Source organism: Trachymyrmex cornetzi, unplaced genomic scaffold (genome assembly GCF_001594075.2).
Source record: "Trachymyrmex cornetzi isolate Tcor2-1 unplaced genomic scaffold, Tcor1.1 scaffold73, whole genome shotgun sequence".
NCBI classification, from domain to species: Eukaryota; Metazoa; Arthropoda; class Insecta; order Hymenoptera; family Formicidae; genus Trachymyrmex; species Trachymyrmex cornetzi.
This window is the reverse complement of record NW_017300059.1, coordinates 1320600-1337580: the sequence shown is the minus strand read 5'-3', so window position 1 is coordinate 1337580 and position 16981 is coordinate 1320600. Positions and strand designations below refer to the sequence as shown.

The 16981-nt window shown below is 28.7% G+C and overlaps 4 protein-coding genes across 7 annotated transcripts; 3 read left to right on the top strand and 1 right to left on the bottom strand.

Moving 5' to 3' along the window:
- Positions 1-253: 253 nt before the first annotated feature.
- Positions 254-2075, top strand: LOC108767899 (cyclin-dependent kinases regulatory subunit). 3 transcript variants are annotated; one of them, XM_018518039.1, is made up of 4 exons: positions 254-298; positions 1036-1141; positions 1703-1830; positions 1959-2075. In XM_018518039.1, the coding sequence occupies exons 2-4, from the start codon at positions 1083-1085 to the stop codon at positions 2054-2056; spliced, it is 285 nt and encodes a 94-aa protein (XP_018373541.1). In that variant the 5' UTR covers positions 254-298; positions 1036-1082; the 3' UTR covers positions 2057-2075. The 3 variants fall into 3 exon arrangements, with proteins under 3 accessions (XP_018373541.1, XP_018373540.1, XP_018373542.1); XM_018518038.1 differs by having other exon boundaries at positions 274-298; positions 1082-1141; XM_018518040.1 differs by lacking the exon at positions 254-298 and adding an exon at positions 330-349.
- A 1578-nt stretch (positions 2076-3653) lies between these two features.
- LOC108767863 (tetratricopeptide repeat protein 25) lies at positions 3654-8383 on the top strand. Of its 2 annotated transcripts, XM_018517947.1 has the most exons (3): positions 3654-3699; positions 4023-4179; positions 8081-8383. In XM_018517947.1, the coding sequence occupies exons 2-3, from the start codon at positions 4048-4050 to the stop codon at positions 8381-8383; spliced, it is 435 nt and encodes a 144-aa protein (XP_018373449.1). In that variant the 5' UTR covers positions 3654-3699; positions 4023-4047. The 2 variants fall into 2 exon arrangements, with proteins under 2 accessions (XP_018373449.1, XP_018373448.1); XM_018517946.1 differs by lacking the exons at positions 3654-3699; positions 4023-4179 and adding an exon at positions 6618-6819.
- An 814-nt stretch (positions 8384-9197) lies between these two features.
- On the top strand, positions 9198-13091 carry Hsdl2 (Hydroxysteroid dehydrogenase like 2). The gene is made up of 8 exons (XM_018517929.1): positions 9198-9468; positions 10297-10460; positions 11036-11249; positions 11415-11620; positions 11853-12050; positions 12312-12494; positions 12578-12706; positions 12895-13091. The coding sequence occupies exons 1-8, from the start codon at positions 9455-9457 to the stop codon at positions 13005-13007; spliced, it is 1221 nt and encodes a 406-aa protein (XP_018373431.1). The 5' UTR covers positions 9198-9454; the 3' UTR covers positions 13008-13091.
- A 399-nt stretch (positions 13092-13490) lies between these two features.
- Positions 13491-16038, bottom strand: LOC108767856 (S-adenosylmethionine mitochondrial carrier protein homolog). The gene is made up of 7 exons (XM_018517938.1): positions 15985-16038; positions 15637-15899; positions 14766-14922; positions 14564-14673; positions 13948-14188; positions 13688-13826; positions 13491-13608 (listed from the first exon to the last, which is right to left on the bottom strand). The coding sequence occupies exons 2-7, from the start codon at positions 15700-15702 to the stop codon at positions 13491-13493; spliced, it is 831 nt and encodes a 276-aa protein (XP_018373440.1). The 5' UTR covers positions 15703-15899; positions 15985-16038.
- Between the last annotated feature and the right edge of the window lie 943 nt (positions 16039-16981).

Below are 16981 nucleotides of genomic sequence, written 5' to 3'. Positions count from 1 at the left end.
AAAAAATTGTCCAATAAACTCTGAGAAACTTCAATGTGGATGCGCTTTCATTGTTCGTAAAAGTCGCAATAAATCGAATCTGAATATTCCTATACCATGGTTCAAATATATGTGCGTTCCAAAATATATCAGAATATAGGTCTGTTTTCTGTGGCTGAACTAGTGTACAGTTTTGGAACTTAAAGTGGGATAGAAATACGTTTGATATTTATTTAAAGCGAGAAAGAGAGTTCTAGAACAGTCTAGTGCAGGAACAGAAAACAGACTATATATGTCGTCCCATTTTTGAGTGCAACAGGTATGTTGTGTGATTAAATATTAAATTGATAGATAAATTGAATACTAATATGTAAGTAATTAATAAAAAGAGATTAAAATTATTTTTCCTCGTCGCTAATTCATGAATCGTACTATTATTTACGATATTATTGAGCAAAATCTCTCAAAAACAATATTTTTTAAGGTTAGGAAATCTATCGTACCGACTGAATAAACGCGCGAATGTAATTGTAATGTTGATTGAAAACATGATTTTTATATTATGTTAATAATATTTAAAAATTTTTCACCCAATAGTATCATAATTTTTCAAGTTAGAGAATTCTTCTGTTTTACTAACAAATAAATTTATGATCTATTAAAACAAAACAATCTTACATGAGTTGATCCATTTTTTACATTAAGGCAGTTATATTATACAGATATAAACTTACTCCTTTCCTAATTTTATCTCACAATTTCATTTTCATTAGATTTCTTGCTGCTTTAATTAGATGAAAATCTTCTATTAAAATTTATAATATTGCTATAAAAATTTTAATATTGTAGAAATCTTTATATTTGCGTTTATCAACAACCGTCTTATTTTTATATTTATTTTAAATAGCTCAATTATATGAATTAAATTACTAGAGAATAATAGAATTTCTTTCACAATTAGTTATATCAAACAAGATTTATCACAAAACAATTTTATATATAAAGACTTTTTCTTAAAACTTTAAAATTAGCTGATACCATTTTATTTTTTTTTAGATTGTTTAACTTTTGTTGTGTACCTACCTATCTTAATTTCAATTAGAATGCCGGTAGACCAGATTCAGTATTCTGAAAAGTACAATGATGATAGATATGAATACAGGTAAGAATTTGGAGAAACTATGAATTATATCTTTAAAAATACTCAGACAACAAAAAATACAAAATCGAAATATAAGACGTCTTAAAAAGCTTTTAAGCGCCTTTAAGACGACTTATGTTTTGTTTTTAAACATGCATGTTATCTGAGTAATGAGCTGTAAAAATTAGTTTTTTTTTATTAATATTAAATTGTAAAAATTAGTTTTTGTTATTTAAATATTGTCAACTTTTATTACAGTTATGTTTTTCTTTTTTTAATTTAAATTACATTATATTATTTGTGTAAAATATATCTTATGGTAATCATTTTTGGCAAATTAACTTCGAAATTATACCGATTTTTTATAAAATTGAATATGAATACAGAAATTTAAATAGAAGAGATTCTCTTTTCAGAGATTTTCAATTAAAAAGAAAATTTTCTTATATATAATTAAAAATATATAAAAGACTTTAAACTATTTTATAAGTTTTCATGAATTTAATCCAATACGTACAGATGAACTCAAGTTAATGTCAGTATAAATAAAGTCATATAATTTCAATTAAAAATTATGTATAGGCATGTAATACTGCCAGTTGATATAGCCAGGCATGTTCCAAAGACTCATCTCATGACAGAAACCGAATGGAGAAATTTAGGAGTTCAACAGAGCCCTGGATGGGTTCATTATATGATGCATGGACCAGGTACGACTTGATAAATGAAAATTATTTAGGTAGGAAAATTATTTATATGTGTACACACATATAAATGTGTGTACATCATGAATTATAATCAGCATCATTTATTAATACAATCTAAATTTTTTTTTCAGAACCACATGTTCTATTATTTCGCAGAATGAGATCTGATCTTGTGACAGTACCTAGATGTTCCACTTTACAAGGAGAACCTATTACTTGTTATAATTGAATCTGATGTAATAATCTAATGTGAGATGATATGAATGGAAATGAAATGTACGTTGATATAAGATTGTATTCTACTATATTTATAAGTATTTATTAATATTTAAAAATTATAAGCATCAGAATATATTATATTTTATCGTCCCTACATCTTTCACATAATATAAAGTATAAAAACATATCTTACAATTATCTATCAAGTATTGTTGGCTTCTCTAAATGAGTCCTTTTTAAAAAAACATGTAATTATTTGCGTAATATCTAATAATTTTGTGTGTAGAAAATTTGCAACATTTTTTCTTCAATAAATTTTAGATAGCATAGACAAGTTATGAAAGTTTTTCGCGATATTTCCAAATTTGTATCCAAGTGTTGCAAATTCCATATATGTCACGTAACAAAAGAACTAGTCAAAAGAAAAAAAGCTAATTGGAGATGAAAGAAAGAGAATTGAATAAGAAGCAAATTCGAAGCAAATTCGATTAGCTATAAATTTATTGATGAGCCTATTGCTGAAAGATTGCGTGATGGATCTGGGGTACTCTGCATTTAAAATGTTAATCATTTCAAGCGTGTATTTTCTTTCTTCGGAACTTCGCTGCTTCGCGTGTCTGCGCGCAGCACGCGATGAATAATTATAAAATCTGTTTATCTATTAGCTAAACTTTTCGTACTTTGAAAAGTACATATATATATTGGAACATTCCTTCTAACAAGAAGTCACACATTGCTGCCAGTTTATAATAATTTTTAATATATTGTAACAATTTTTTAGAAATCTTTATATTAAAATTTAAAATGTTATAATGTAATACTTGCTTATAAAATTGAATTCACTTCTATAATTTGCAGAACAAAAGGCAGAAGATTACCTAAACGAATTGATATCAAAACTAAAATTTATTCATAAATGCTTTTATTATAATTAAAATTTTAATATGTTTTATCGTAACCAACTATACGTGATTCGATAAAATTCTTATAATTTGGGAAACAAGATTTTATATTTGCGAAAAGTTTTGTGCCTTTCTAGCATACAGTTTTATGCATACAAATAAATTATATACAAGATGAATCTAAAGAGCTATTACAAAATATATTTGGGTATATGATTGTCCAAGATTTATTTTCACAGAATTGTGATAGAACGATAATCGGTTAATATTATATGCAGATCGCGTGCGTTTCTTCGACTAAATGACACAAATAATCGAGCAAGGACGATAACAATGGATTGATAGGAAACATTCACGAAAGCATGCGAGCCATTTAATGGCTTTTCCGTTAGTAATCAGAGATGCAGCGTGTAGTAGTGAGTAAAGAATAAGAATTGTGTAGTTATCCTTCTCCTTATTATCCCTTTCTCTGACTTCCTTATCGATTATTTCTTAATATTGCGGGTAGGGAGACAGAGCAAAAAGTATGGATGGAAAAGTTTTGTTGTAAGTTAAGAATTTAAGACGCTAGAGGCAACCATACCCGAATGGAACGATGGCTCTTGTACATTTTGTCGCGGTGTAGCGGTTCACCAATGTTTGAAATCTGGCCTGCGTTAAATTAATTAAAAACGAAAAGAAATTGAATAATTATTGTTAATGAAATCGAATATTTCTTCGTAATTCTCAACTATGTATAAGTGACATCACAGTGAGTATATTTTTTTGCATTTATTGTCTGTGTTTCTTACTGAAATGTTAATTAAAACTAAAAAGCTCTACTTTTGTTCGTATATTTTTTTAGTTTTGTAAATTTTTAATTAAATTTAAAATTTTCGAGTTTGTGGGTTTTGATATTTTAATGTTTACATTGTTTATAATAAAAACAATTTTACTATTAATGTTAATTTAATATTGATTGGTTTGTATTTTAATTAAAAAATTTTTAGAAAGCGATTTTATTGTTTTGAACAAAATTAAATTCTACATTAATATTTATTGATTGAGTGGTTTCTAAACCTAATACTGAAACAGATGTTTTAGGTAAAGAGACGACGATATGGTTCATCATCCAAAAGGCCAGCCAGTAGTACGGCGAGAATCTCTTATACGAAACACACTTTTAGTAAATGAAGCAACCATTCATGTGAAAAATGGAAGTTACAATAAGGCCATATTTTTATACAATCAAGTAAGTTTTAAATTTATTTTAAATATATTTTAATATATTTTTAGACAGAATGTTTAATATATTTTTTGTACTTTGGAGGATATGAAAAAAAAAATATTCAAATAGAAATATAGAAATCTTGACGAATTAATAACTTCCCTGATATATCAAGATCGAAGAACAAAGCTATAGCGAAACAAGAATATTGGGGGCACATTATGTAACGAAAAATATAGGCAATGTTATTAACTTTTTTATATTATAATCTAATAAGTTAGTTGAATATTGGTCTGTGACAATTAGCGCAATGGAGCGGAAAGAAATGCATAAATTATTAGATAATATTTGAGTTTAGAAGATATCAATGTGAAGTATACAACTTGCGGGATAATTTCTTCATTCAAATATGGACCAGCAATTAATATTCATGATGTAAAAATACCATTAGATGTAACATTCCCGCCGTGGACGCAAGCGCAATTACATTTAGTTATCATTATAAAAATATTACACTTGGTGTTCTTGTATCATGACAATATCTCGCACAATATACAATACAGAGAGGTATACAATACAATAATGAATATCTCACACAATATACACAATATAAAATATTTACGAAATATATGTAAATATTTATAAGACTTATTTTAAACAGTTTGTAAATATTTTTATGGTCTTAGATTGCACAAATTAATATTTATTATAATAATATAATGAAATATTTATTGCAAATGTTACAGTAAATGATATGATAATACTTAATAAGACACTATAATCGAAATAAACAATACTTAGTAAAAATATTTATATTTATCATAAATATTTAGAAATATTTATCAATATTTTAAGAAAATGTTTAATAAAGCTTCATATAAAATATGTATAAAATATTTATATAACATTAAAAAAAATACATAGTAATAGATATTTATCATAAATATTCTGGGATATTACTGGAATAATTTGTGCTGAAATGGGATCTATCTTAAGAATCCATATCTTTACGAATTTTTTAGACGTATTTCCAAAAGACGTCTTTGTGGTCAGACAGACTGACAAATTCTTGAGTGCGAGTGTGGCGTAGCAGGCAGTGCAAGAGACTGCTATGTCAAAGATCCTGGGTTCGATCCCAAGCAGAACCGAAAAATGTTTTCGAACGGCTCGTAGCTCCTCTCGGAAGGCAATGGCAAACCACCGGAGAGTATCTTTGCCAAGAGAGCACTTCTCTAATAAATCGTCGTTCGGAATCGACGTTAAACCGTAGGTCCCATATGACTGTGTACAATCAGCGTGCGCACCACAGGCATATGAGAGAGTCTCACCACGCTCGGCCACGAGTAATAGGAATGAGAGGGATAAGACTTGAAAAATTATAAAAGATGCATTTGCTAAAAGAATAAAAAAAAAAAATTTATGATCACACGATCTCTTCTTTATCTTTAAGGCTGGATTTTCCTTGGCGCTACAACGTTCATTTTCAGCGTCAAAACAGGTCACGTGATCAAAATTGACAAATATCAAGCGTCGATTTTGATCACGTGACCTGTTTTGACACTGAAAATAAGCGTCGTAGCGTCAGGTGAAATCGCACCTTAAGAGGCTGTGTTATAATGAAATTCACTGTCAATGTTGAAAATCTAATGTCACGTAACGTAAGCTATAAATTTTTAGGCTGGCAGTGAATTTGGAACACAGCCAAATAAGTAACCGAAAAAATACGTTATTAAACTTTGGCAATCCCAAGAAATGTTCTATACATAATTCAAATATACAGAGTGTTCTTTTTCTTTTTTTACATTTCTGAATCTCACAAGGGTAGAATTAGCATATTTGACTTATGCTAGTGTTGTTACTCGTTTCTAAGGAAACGAGTCACCTATTTTAAGGTGTCGGCAACCACACGTATCTTAGCACGTAGGCGAGGATCATCTGTTCGTGTTTTCTAGCTGAGCTGATTCCTCGATTTCTGCTCTTATGTGCAAAGTAAAAACATATGAAGGAGGAACTGAAAGTTTTGCAAAGTAGATCATTGTAAATTCTTATTGTACAATATTGTAATATAACTATTGGATAAAATATTGTTAAAATCGACAAGCGAAGATGGGCGATGTACCGCAAGCCGAGAACGCAATATCTGCGAGCGCGATGGAGCATCATGTTCTGGACATTCTGAATCCTGGTTTGCACCACCATGACCTGCTGCAAAGCTACGTGCGTGTGGAAGTCTGCTCTGATTCGAAGCAGGATCCTGAAGAGTTCGAAGAACCGTGTAAAGAAGTTCATTCGAGTAAACATCTTACAGCATTGAGCGGTGACAAGGATCGTAATAAAGGGAAGAAGGGTAACGACAGGAAAGAAAAGCAGGGGCCTGACACCGCCATCGAGTCGGAGATGAGAATACAGAAGTCGAAGAGAAAGTGACGCCAGCGTGACGGCGAAGGTCGTCGGCAGGAAGAGGTGTACACCGATAAGGATCGCGCAGCTGCTGTGAACATGGGTACCACGGACATAAAGCAGTCTCTGAAGCTAAAGCAACGGCAGGATCGCAGCAAGAGTTTGCAAATCCCGGAGGAGACCGAGCCCGGAGCGTTGCTGACGCTTGGTCTACGCGAGATGCGCTTTGGCGACGTTAATGTCGCTATTAATTGCATTAATAAGGTTTCTACTCGCTTGCCTCATTATACGATACTTTGTTATTTCTTGGCGGGCACAATCAATGAGAGTGATTTATGTCTTCTATGCATGGTCGTGCATGCGCGCATGAATAAACGTGACCCTCCGTAATAAGCGAATAAATCGATCGTAACGATTTATATTATATAAGATTGAAATACGGACGTAATAATTGCAGAGATTGTTATCGATTTCGAAAGAAATATTGTCTAAGTTTTTTAAAGGATTGCATAATCTATGGTTTTTATAATATATATATATATTGATCTGTTAATTTTATAAATTGGCATCTGTATAATTTGATATAATGGCGAAAATTCTTCTCAGAATTTTTACTTGAATTGAAACACGTTTCAGAAATACTGAGAAAGTCTACATCTTTTCTTAGAATTTTTCATGTAAATGAATTCTGAAATATTCTAAGATTTTTTATTTTAGAATTTCTGAAAAAATACTTTTCCTCATTTTATAAAATTTTATCAGAAATCATGGAATGAAACAAATCTTAATATTTCAGAATATATGTACATATATGAAGAACTCTCCAGAAGGTATATAGACTTTTTCAAGGTACTTCTAAAAAGTGTTCCAATTTGTATAAAAAATTTAAGAAATTTTGTTTTAAAATCATAAAATTATTTATTATTTTAATTTAAACAAATTCTGAAATTTACTTAAAAATTATGAAAAATTCTACAAAAAATTTTTTCTGAGGCTAATATAAAAGAAAAGTTTAGATACACTAAACATTTACACATAAAAAAATTTCAGATTAACAAAATATCCATATTTCTCATAAAGTTTAATGTTTATCAATTTGTCCATAAAATTCAAAATATTTCTATTGTATTTATTATAATTGCAGTATTGTAATATATGGCAAAAAGATTATTGCAATATAATCTTCGGCGATGAATGGCAGCTATATAAGTAAAATAATATCACAATAAATATGTTCATATAATTTGTATCTAATACTAGAAGATGTTTATATGACGTAATAAAGTAGATTTTTATATTTTTATTTAAATTACATAAACATTTGTTACATTTCAAAGAGATTAAAAATAATATAAGAAAATATTATTTAGAATTATCGATGTACATTTAAAAATATATATGAAAAAGAATTTACAATGTTTATAATTACTATAAATATAATAACTATATCTTTGTGATTTAACAATATTATTAAAACTTATTAATTATTTTAATAAAGACATTACATAAGAATTTATTCTGGCAGGCACTGGAGTTAAATCCAAACGACAAGAACGCCTTGATAGCGCGGAGCAAATGTCATCTTTTACTGGGTGATCCGCAAAAGGCTCTGGACGACGCTGAAGCGGCTTTAAGACTGAACCCTAAGGATTCTAGCAAGTCCAAAGCGGTATACTGCAAGGCAGAAGCTCTCTATCATCTCGGCGACTTCGAAATGAGTTTGGTGTATTATTACCGTGGGATGAGGATTCGTCCGGAATTCGGCGAATTTCGCCTTGGTGTCCAAAAAGCAAAAGATGCGATACAGAATATGTTACGTAAGAATTAACAACAATTGTTATTTTCCTTAATTATCCTAATAATACATGTATATGCGATAATATATTGCAATATGTAAAAAGAAATGTATGCGTTATAAACTGAATTTTATAAAAGTCGGTAATTTTACATTTCATTTTGTGATTTATTTGTTGAAACATTGTTGAAACTTTCAATGAAAAAGTAGATATTCAAGCAATTATATGTAAATTATGGCCGCAGCACAAACTCTTGCAAACTCAGCAGAACACAACAGTTTTGCAACCGTTTTATGATTCTCTGCTGAGATTGGACCATTCCTCTTAATCTAAAAGCATAGCCCAATCAGCGCGAAGAAAACTTCTAACAGTTGCAAAATAAACGTTCTGCTGAACGCAGCCATTCTATCCTTGTTTTACACGAAATAATAAACACGAAAATACAGAATGACAGAAGTAGCGCTAATAGCGTCTCCCTAAATGCACCAATAGTGGCACGTAAAAAATCTCGACTGTAAAAAGATTTTTTCTTAACCCAATATATACATATATATTAATATATGTATATTAATTTCTTTAAAAAGAGTGAATTTAATTTTTTTATTCTGCATTAGATCGTGTAGATAATCATTAGTTTACCGCTCATAGATAAATAATACTATGATATAATCGTACGTGAATTTACCGACATCTCATTTTTGTGAGCATTTTCATTTCTGAAGTTGATACAGATGTCGTATCAGGATTTCTGTGTGCTCTTCTGATACGTGTACACATATATATAAGATTATATACATGTATATATCAATATATATATGTGTATATATATTTCTTATTACAGAAAATGTCAAGACTCTCGTGTTGCGGGATGACTGTTGATTGTTGAGGCGTTTCTCTAAAGATATGATGTACTTTGAACCTACTGAGTGGGAACTGTAGTTCGAAACGGCCGCAACGAACACAATTGTGATTTACGTCTCCAGCAGTCAGGCTCTTGATTTGTAATTGACGTCAACCGATCAGATACCGTTTTCGGTCACTTGGCCACGTATCAACGAGGACGTTAACATTCTATAGCTAGCATATTGCAAAAAGGCAGGAAAATGATTAATACGGGGTAAGTAATGTTTTGTAATTTCAAGTTCATGTGTTTCTATATGATTCATCAAGTTTTTATCCTCAACAGTACTACCAGAGACAGTAGTATAAATTTACATAAGTATGTATATATATTTCATTATCTGATTGCTACGTGGACTCATTTTCATAATTTATGTAAACACATGATAATGTATAAAATATGTGTTAAATTTATTGTTGTACTGTTCATAAGTTGTACAAATTAAAATGTGAATTGCATTACTTAAGTCTAAAAATTTTTTACTTAATTCTAGAATTGTTGATTTATTTGCATATTGAAAACAAAAATTTATTCAAAAACAGATTTATGTTTGTAAATGATGTAATGTAAATATATCAATTAGTGGATATGACCCAATTTGCTGGACAAAGTGACATAAAATTTTAAATATTAAGATTTTAATGATGTATATGACTTTGATTAAATTTGTTGTTTATAAAAATTTAATAATATAAATATATTTAGAATTGTACATATCATTAAAAGTATAATATTTTAAATGATTAATTTTTTTACCTAACAATTGATTCATGTCCATTAACTGATACATTTATCTTATATGATACATTAAATTACTATTTTACATTTTAAAACTTAAATATAATGAATTATTACAGTATATTATTTATAAAACAAAATAAATGTATAAATATAAATATGATATTTGTAATCCTCATGAATGATTTATAATTTGTTAAATGATATATAGTATTTTTTTAATAATACATCTAGATAAATAATAATGCTATTATAAATGTTGTGTCACTGAACAAGATTATACTAGTTACTACCAATATTTGACAGGAAGTTGGCCGGTCGGACTATTTTTATAACTGGAGCTTCAAGAGGTATTGGGAAGAGTATAGCTTTGAAAGCAGCGAAAGATGGTGCAAATGTTGTTATTGCTGCAAAAACTGCCGAACCACATCCAAAGTTACCGGGTACCATTTATACGGCGGCTTCTGAAAGTAATTATCGCTTAATTTTTCACCAGATTTGGGTTTATGGTACAATCTGACAGCGATACATTTATAGGTATTGGTTTATGGATAAAAAAAGACTTACTGATTTTTATGAATAAAAAATTCAATACAAAATTAGTTTTATTTGTGTTAAATATCAATATTAAAACTAATAAAATTATTACAAAAATAGAATATTCATATTTTATAGATGGTATATGTTATATAGGTATATAACTAGTATAATTCTCTTTTATATATATATATATATATATATTTATATTTAATAATTAATTGCTTATAAATTTAAAAATTGACTATCTAAAATAATTTTTATATTTATGTTAAATAGTATCAACTAATAAAATTGTTAGTTTTGATGCTGATATCTAATACATATAGAAATAGGATTTTATAAGCAATATATTATCCTGGTACAATTTATTTTTTTATTTAATTTAATGAATCTTTTTAATTTAGTAGGATTAAACAAAATGAAGTTAATGCTAACTAAGTCGATTAGATTCAACATTCAAAAACCTTCGGAATTTAAAGATTTATGTAGAAAAAATATTTTTCAGTTGAAGCAGCTGGTGGTAAGGCTTTACCTTGTATTGTGGATGTACGCGATGAGAAGCAGGTGATTGACGCGGTAGAGAATGCTGTTGCCAAGTTCGGTGGAATAGACGTTGTTGTGAATAATGCGAGTGCTATTTCTTTAACGGGTACTCTTACAACCGAAATAAAAAGATATGATCTAATGAATAATATTAATGCCAGAGGAACTTTTCTCGTGTAGGTTGTTTCTTTCACACTGCTTACAGGTTTTTAATGTTTAGTATTTAATTTAATATTAAATTAATCATAATCTATAACAATTGATTAGAAAAACTGGTTAATATTATCACGCATTCTCAAGTTTGCACTGCAAATTTACCAAGAAATAAAATTGTATTGTAGATCGAAAGTTTGTATACCATATCTAAAGAAAAGCACAAATCCACATATAGTTAATATAAGTCCGCCGTTAAATATGAAACCAGTTTGGTTTCAAAATCATGTCGCATACACAATGGCTAAATATGGAATGTCTATGTGCGTTCTTGGAATGGCAGAAGAATTTAAGCCTGATGGCATTGCGGTTAACGCTGTTTGGCCTAAGACAGGTATATTGTCATATTTAAGTTTATAAGATATAATTAATAAGGAAATAATTGCATTTATGATAAAATATTATAAATATACATATATTGCTAGTATTATTTTAAATAGAGAAAATAACGATAAAAACTTTGTTTATCTGAGTAACTTATAGATTGCATTTAGTATTTTCCGTGTATGGGATAATACTAAATAATTATATAAAATTTATTTTAAATAAATATTACATATTTTTAGCTATATATACTGCTGCAATGGACATGCTATTAAGCTCAGACTCGAGTAACGTTTCTCGAAAGCCTGAAATTATGGCTGATGCTGTTTATGCATTGCTTTGTAAAGATAGCAAATCCATTACTGGTCAATTTCTAATTGACGAAGAAATATTAAAAAACGAGGGCATTACTGATTTTACAGACTACGCGTGTAATCCAGGTAATATTGGATTTTATTTTTATTTTATAGACAAATATATATAAAAATACTAATTATATTAACATTTGCCTTGTAAAATTTATAGCAATTATAAATAAGTGAATTGTATGATGACAATCAATTAACTTTTAAAGTTTTATATTATTAAACTTGTTTTCTAAATATAAGATCTTTGAAAATATGTTAGGTTCAGTTGTTCAGGTTCAATTGTATTATCAGTTGTTAAATAGTTTTCTAACAATAAGCATTTGTAATCTTTAGCAAACAAGGACAATTTAATGCTGGACTTCTTTCTGGATGGTGCACATACTAACGTTCATAATGCTGATAAAACGAATAATGAAGAAAATGGACGGTTGGCACATTTATTTAATGTTATCAATGCAAATTTAAGTAGCGAATTGGTTGACAAAACTGGTGCTATATACCAATTCAACGTAAAAGGTAATTTCTTCTCGTTTATAGAAAAAAAGAAGAGATTGAAGGAGAACAGATATCTTTATACTTATATATACATTCATGTTTAGGAAAGGAATCTGGTGTATGGTTTCTTGATTTGAAAAATGGAAAGGGCGCTACTGGTAAAGGAGAACCGAGTCAGCCAGCAGATGCAACTCTAACGATGGATTCAGAAAATTTCTTTGCTATGTTTTCAGGTAGGTACAGATCTAATAACTTTCTGTTGAATTTATTCTTGCATCTGTTATATCATTGTATCATGTGTATTAAGAGACACGGTAATGTCTCGGCGCTAAGAACATAATATGTACATATACCTGTGTGTTAATGTTATTACATTATTATTATTACATTAACGTATTTTAAACTTGCTTTTTGCCGACAGGTAAACTAAAACCAGTTTCTGCATTCATGACAGGCAAATTAAACATTAGTGGAAATATGCAGAAAGCAATGAAACTGGAAAAGTTAATGACCAGTTTAAAATCCAAACTATGAATACAAAGATTAAAATACCACATATCCTGCAGTATATTTTTAATATATTGTAATATATAACACATCACACTCTCTTTTGAAAAAGACGAATATAAATATTTTATATGCACTTTCTTATGTGCATCTTTTTTCTTTGGAAAATAAGAAAAATATGTATAAATGATGATAACTAATGAATCAAAATTTACATTAGTATCATAACTTTTAGTTGAATTGTTCAAGTCTATTTCTAGAAAACAAAACGTCTAAGAGAAATTTTGTATAATACATAAATAAGAGTAATTTTTTATAACTAGTAATAATTCTACATATAGGTTAAAATATTTTGTATCCATGAAAATGATATTCATATAAATATATAATTTATATATACATTGTTATCAGGAAGATTTGTACAATAAATAAAATAATTTTTATACATGTTGCAAAAAATATAATTTGGTAACTTATGAATTACTTTTCTACATAAGAACAATTATATTTTTATTTCAGCATTGGAAATATTGTATGTGTAAGTACTTTTGCTTCTTCGTAGACTCCAAAAAAAATAAAGCCTCCTAATGTGATCCACATTACTCTTGGTCCAAAACCAGCAAATAATCTGTGATATTTGGTGAATCTTTAAAAAATTGTAGACCACACACAGGAAGGAAAAGAGAAAAAATGTGGAAGATACTTACCCATGAAAACCATTCTCTACATATACTCCATGAAGTATATTTAGTATCTTTAATTCTGACGAAAGTAACATTCTATTTGAGAGCATTATTCTCGTTTTTGCAACATCTAATGGAGTGGTAACAGCTGCAGAGATGCCACCTAAAATTACAAAGCGTACACACGAGTGTAAATACGAAAAAATAGATAAAAATAGTATTTATGCAAAACTATAATTTATTTTCTTATTCCTATTTGGAGCGTGTAAAATTAGTATAAAAACCTGCAATTGCACCACAAATTGCACTTTCCACAGGATATATTTCTCTTTCAATATAGAATCTGTAGGATTTTTTGAAATATTCCCATAACGGAAACTGTACAATACTAAATGGCATGTCTCGTAATACCGTACTCCAATATCCACGATATAGAAATTTTAAATCAAATGATTTTTTATCATGTACTTGTGCCTGTCTCCTCTGTTTCACAACTTCGACTGGAACTCGTAATAAACATGCTACCTTTGTATATAGAATAACAATTAATATACAGCTAAAGCTTATTCTTTATAGATAAATTAGTTAATTTAATAGCATTCGGTCTGTAAATAATTGAGCTTAGAGAACACTTTGACTTCGAAATTGAAAAATCTTAGCTATGTTAAATTTATGTAGAAAGCAATGTTTTTCTAATTATTACATAATTATAGCTATAAAAGGATTAAGAGAAAAACAATTGGAAAATATTGCTCTATACATCAACTTGACATATTTAAAATTTTTTTTATTTCAGAATCAAAATTTTTTAAGCTCAATTATTTGATGTAAATTGAATATCGTTAATTTGATTAATTCATTTGTCACAAACAAGATAATAATTTAATATTAAAATCTCACCATTTCTGATATCGCGGCTGCTCCCATGTGAAGTGGAGTATAATAATCCGTAGAAATTCTAGGTTTCAATATAGTCTTAATTTCTTCATATGTTAGAAAAAATAGTGCGGCTGAAATGTAAAATGTGTTAATGTGCGAATGTATATAATCCATAAATTTATTGATTCCTCTCTGAATGTATTGCATATTTGTAATATTATACCTGTCGGTGCTGAACCAACTATGACTGGACCGATGCCTTTATAAAGACCTGTGAAGCCTCCAGTCTTTAAAAATCCCTGTGCACTTTGTAGTCGCGTCTTCAATGTATCCAGTGGGAACAACGCGATGTCTACGAATGTACCTGCAGCACCTCCTGCCTATTTAAACATAATTATATGTAAATGATAACAGATAGATAATTCAATAACTTGAAAATGTAAAAAGAAAAAGGCAAATCAGTAAAAACCATACAAAAAGGAAGCAACGATCTTAACATATGTTGTCAAAGTCATGACTCTCTATCAGGTTTTATTCATTGTTTATTAAAAAATTATTAACAATTAAAATTAATTATTCTGATTTTTTTAACAATAGCACAATGTAATTTTTGCAAATAATATAAAAATATAAAAATATATTATAATTAACAAAAAGAGAAACAATTTTAAGTTAGAATTGTAATTAATGCATATTTATTATTGATTATAATATTACAGCACTGACTTATTTACCCTTATTTTTTTTATAATTATATATAAAAGTATATTTTCACTTTTTCCTTTTTTTATATTTTATTAACATTTGTTTAATTGTGATATAAAAGGCTATTTAATATAAAATTTCAATGAAAAAAGAAAAGAGAAATCAATTGTAGCTTATCTTATCAATTATCAGCAGACACATGAAATTGATAATTATATGAGCAAATCTAGTTAATTTTCTTCGTTTTACAATCACGATATGTTCAACAATAATGTTTATGTCAATGTCATACAGAAAAAATAACATTTAAGAATTACAAAATACATGACGCCACACGTGTGCGACATATGTCAATGCAAAACGTAAACTATGCATAATAATTCACTTACAATAAGTGAAGTAACGAAGACATTTCGCACGTTCGTTCCTTTCTCCATTCCTTCGCTCGTTGTCATCTTGTCTTTAAGTGAGTTACTTCGAGATAAAAATAATTTCTATACAATTCCCACTCGGCTCTCACATAACCTGTCGTTTGCGGTTTGATTCGATCGAAACAGCGTGCTGAAATGCCGCAGACGATTGCACAGCAGAAAGTTATTTCATCAAAGGACTTCGTCATATGTTGTTTTTAAATTAACGTGTATTCATATATCTTAACATAAATAAATAAAAGATATCAGAATCATTTTTACAAATAAACTGCAATCACGAAGTGTAATTAAAGCTAGATCACTTACGCAGTTCAGTAATGTCAACAACACAAGGCTCTAGCTATATATTGTGACATGGCGCGTGCGGCACGTGGCGTGAGTTGTGACGCGTGTTCTGATAAGATGAATGGCTGCGTTCAGCAGACTCAGCAGTTTTGCAACCGTTTTATGATTCGTCGCGCTGATTGGATTATACTTTTAGATTTAAAGGAATAGTCCTATCTCAGCGAAGAATCACAAAACGGTTGCAAAACTGTTGAGTCTGGTGAACGCAGCCAATAATCCCAAACAGCACAGAATATTTATGATAAATGTTTGGTAATATTTATTTTTGGAAATGTTATACAGAAATTCTATACATATTTTATATAAAACTTTATTCGAAATATTAAAATATAGACTAAATATATATTTTATGTGATATTTACGATAAATATTAATAAATATTAATTCTAAGTATTTTTTACTTGGATTATGTCTCATTAAGTATTTTCATAGCATTTACTATGACATTTACAATGAATATTTCATATTTATAATAAATGTTTATGATCTGTACAATCTAAGGTCACAAAAATATTTACAAAATATTTATAAGAAATCTTATAAATATTTATAAATATTAAAATAATTCACGTTATGTCCCAGCAAACACAAAATTAAATAATAAGGAAAAAAATGACTAACTATAGATTACAAAATTACTGCTTGGCTGTGCGTCACACGTATACGGTAGTTTTAATGAGCGCATTTTAATGGGAAAGTCATTAAACTCACTTATGAGTATTAGTAATATCGTATTATAATCATGGACAAACGGTCGTTTAAGTGTAGATTATAATTGGTCATTTTTTTAACCCTCATTATCTAAAAAATTTCTGCTTAGAATAAAAATTTACGAATAACTTTTTCACTTACTTACCTTGAGAACTTTCTAGTGTTTTGAGTCGCGAACTTTGGGACAAAATATAAAATTATATTTTTATTATTAATAATAAATTTTAGGGAAAAATTAATAAATCCA

Coding starts and splice junctions, on each gene's coding strand:
- LOC108767899 (XM_018518039.1), top strand. CDS start 1,083: ATGCCGGTAGACCAGATTCAGTATTCTGAAAAGTACAATGATGATAGA. Junction 1,142..1,702: donor GATGATAGATATGAATACAG/GTAAGAATTTGG, acceptor AATTATGTATAG/GCATGTAATACTGCCAGTTG. Junction 1,831..1,958: donor TTATATGATGCATGGACCAG/GTACGACTTGAT, acceptor TTTTTTTTTCAG/AACCACATGTTCTATTATTT.
- LOC108767863 (XM_018517946.1), top strand. CDS start 6,655: ATGGGTACCACGGACATAAAGCAGTCTCTGAAGCTAAAGCAACGGCAG. Junction 6,820..8,080: donor CTATTAATTGCATTAATAAG/GTTTCTACTCGC, acceptor TTATTCTGGCAG/GCACTGGAGTTAAATCCAAA.
- Hsdl2 (XM_018517929.1), top strand. Junction 10,461..11,035: donor TTATACGGCGGCTTCTGAAA/GTAATTATCGCT, acceptor AATATTTTTCAG/TTGAAGCAGCTGGTGGTAAG. Junction 12,495..12,577: donor ATACCAATTCAACGTAAAAG/GTAATTTCTTCT, acceptor ATTCATGTTTAG/GAAAGGAATCTGGTGTATGG.
- LOC108767856 (XM_018517938.1), bottom strand. CDS start 15,702: ATGACAACGAGCGAAGGAATGGAGAAAGGAACGAACGTGCGAAATGTC. Junction 14,189..14,563: donor CAGCCGCGATATCAGAAATG/GTGAGATTTTAA, acceptor CTATATACAAAG/GTAGCATGTTTATTACGAGT. Junction 13,609..13,687: donor GTAGAGAATGGTTTTCATGG/GTAAGTATCTTC, acceptor CAAATATCACAG/ATTATTTGCTGGTTTTGGAC.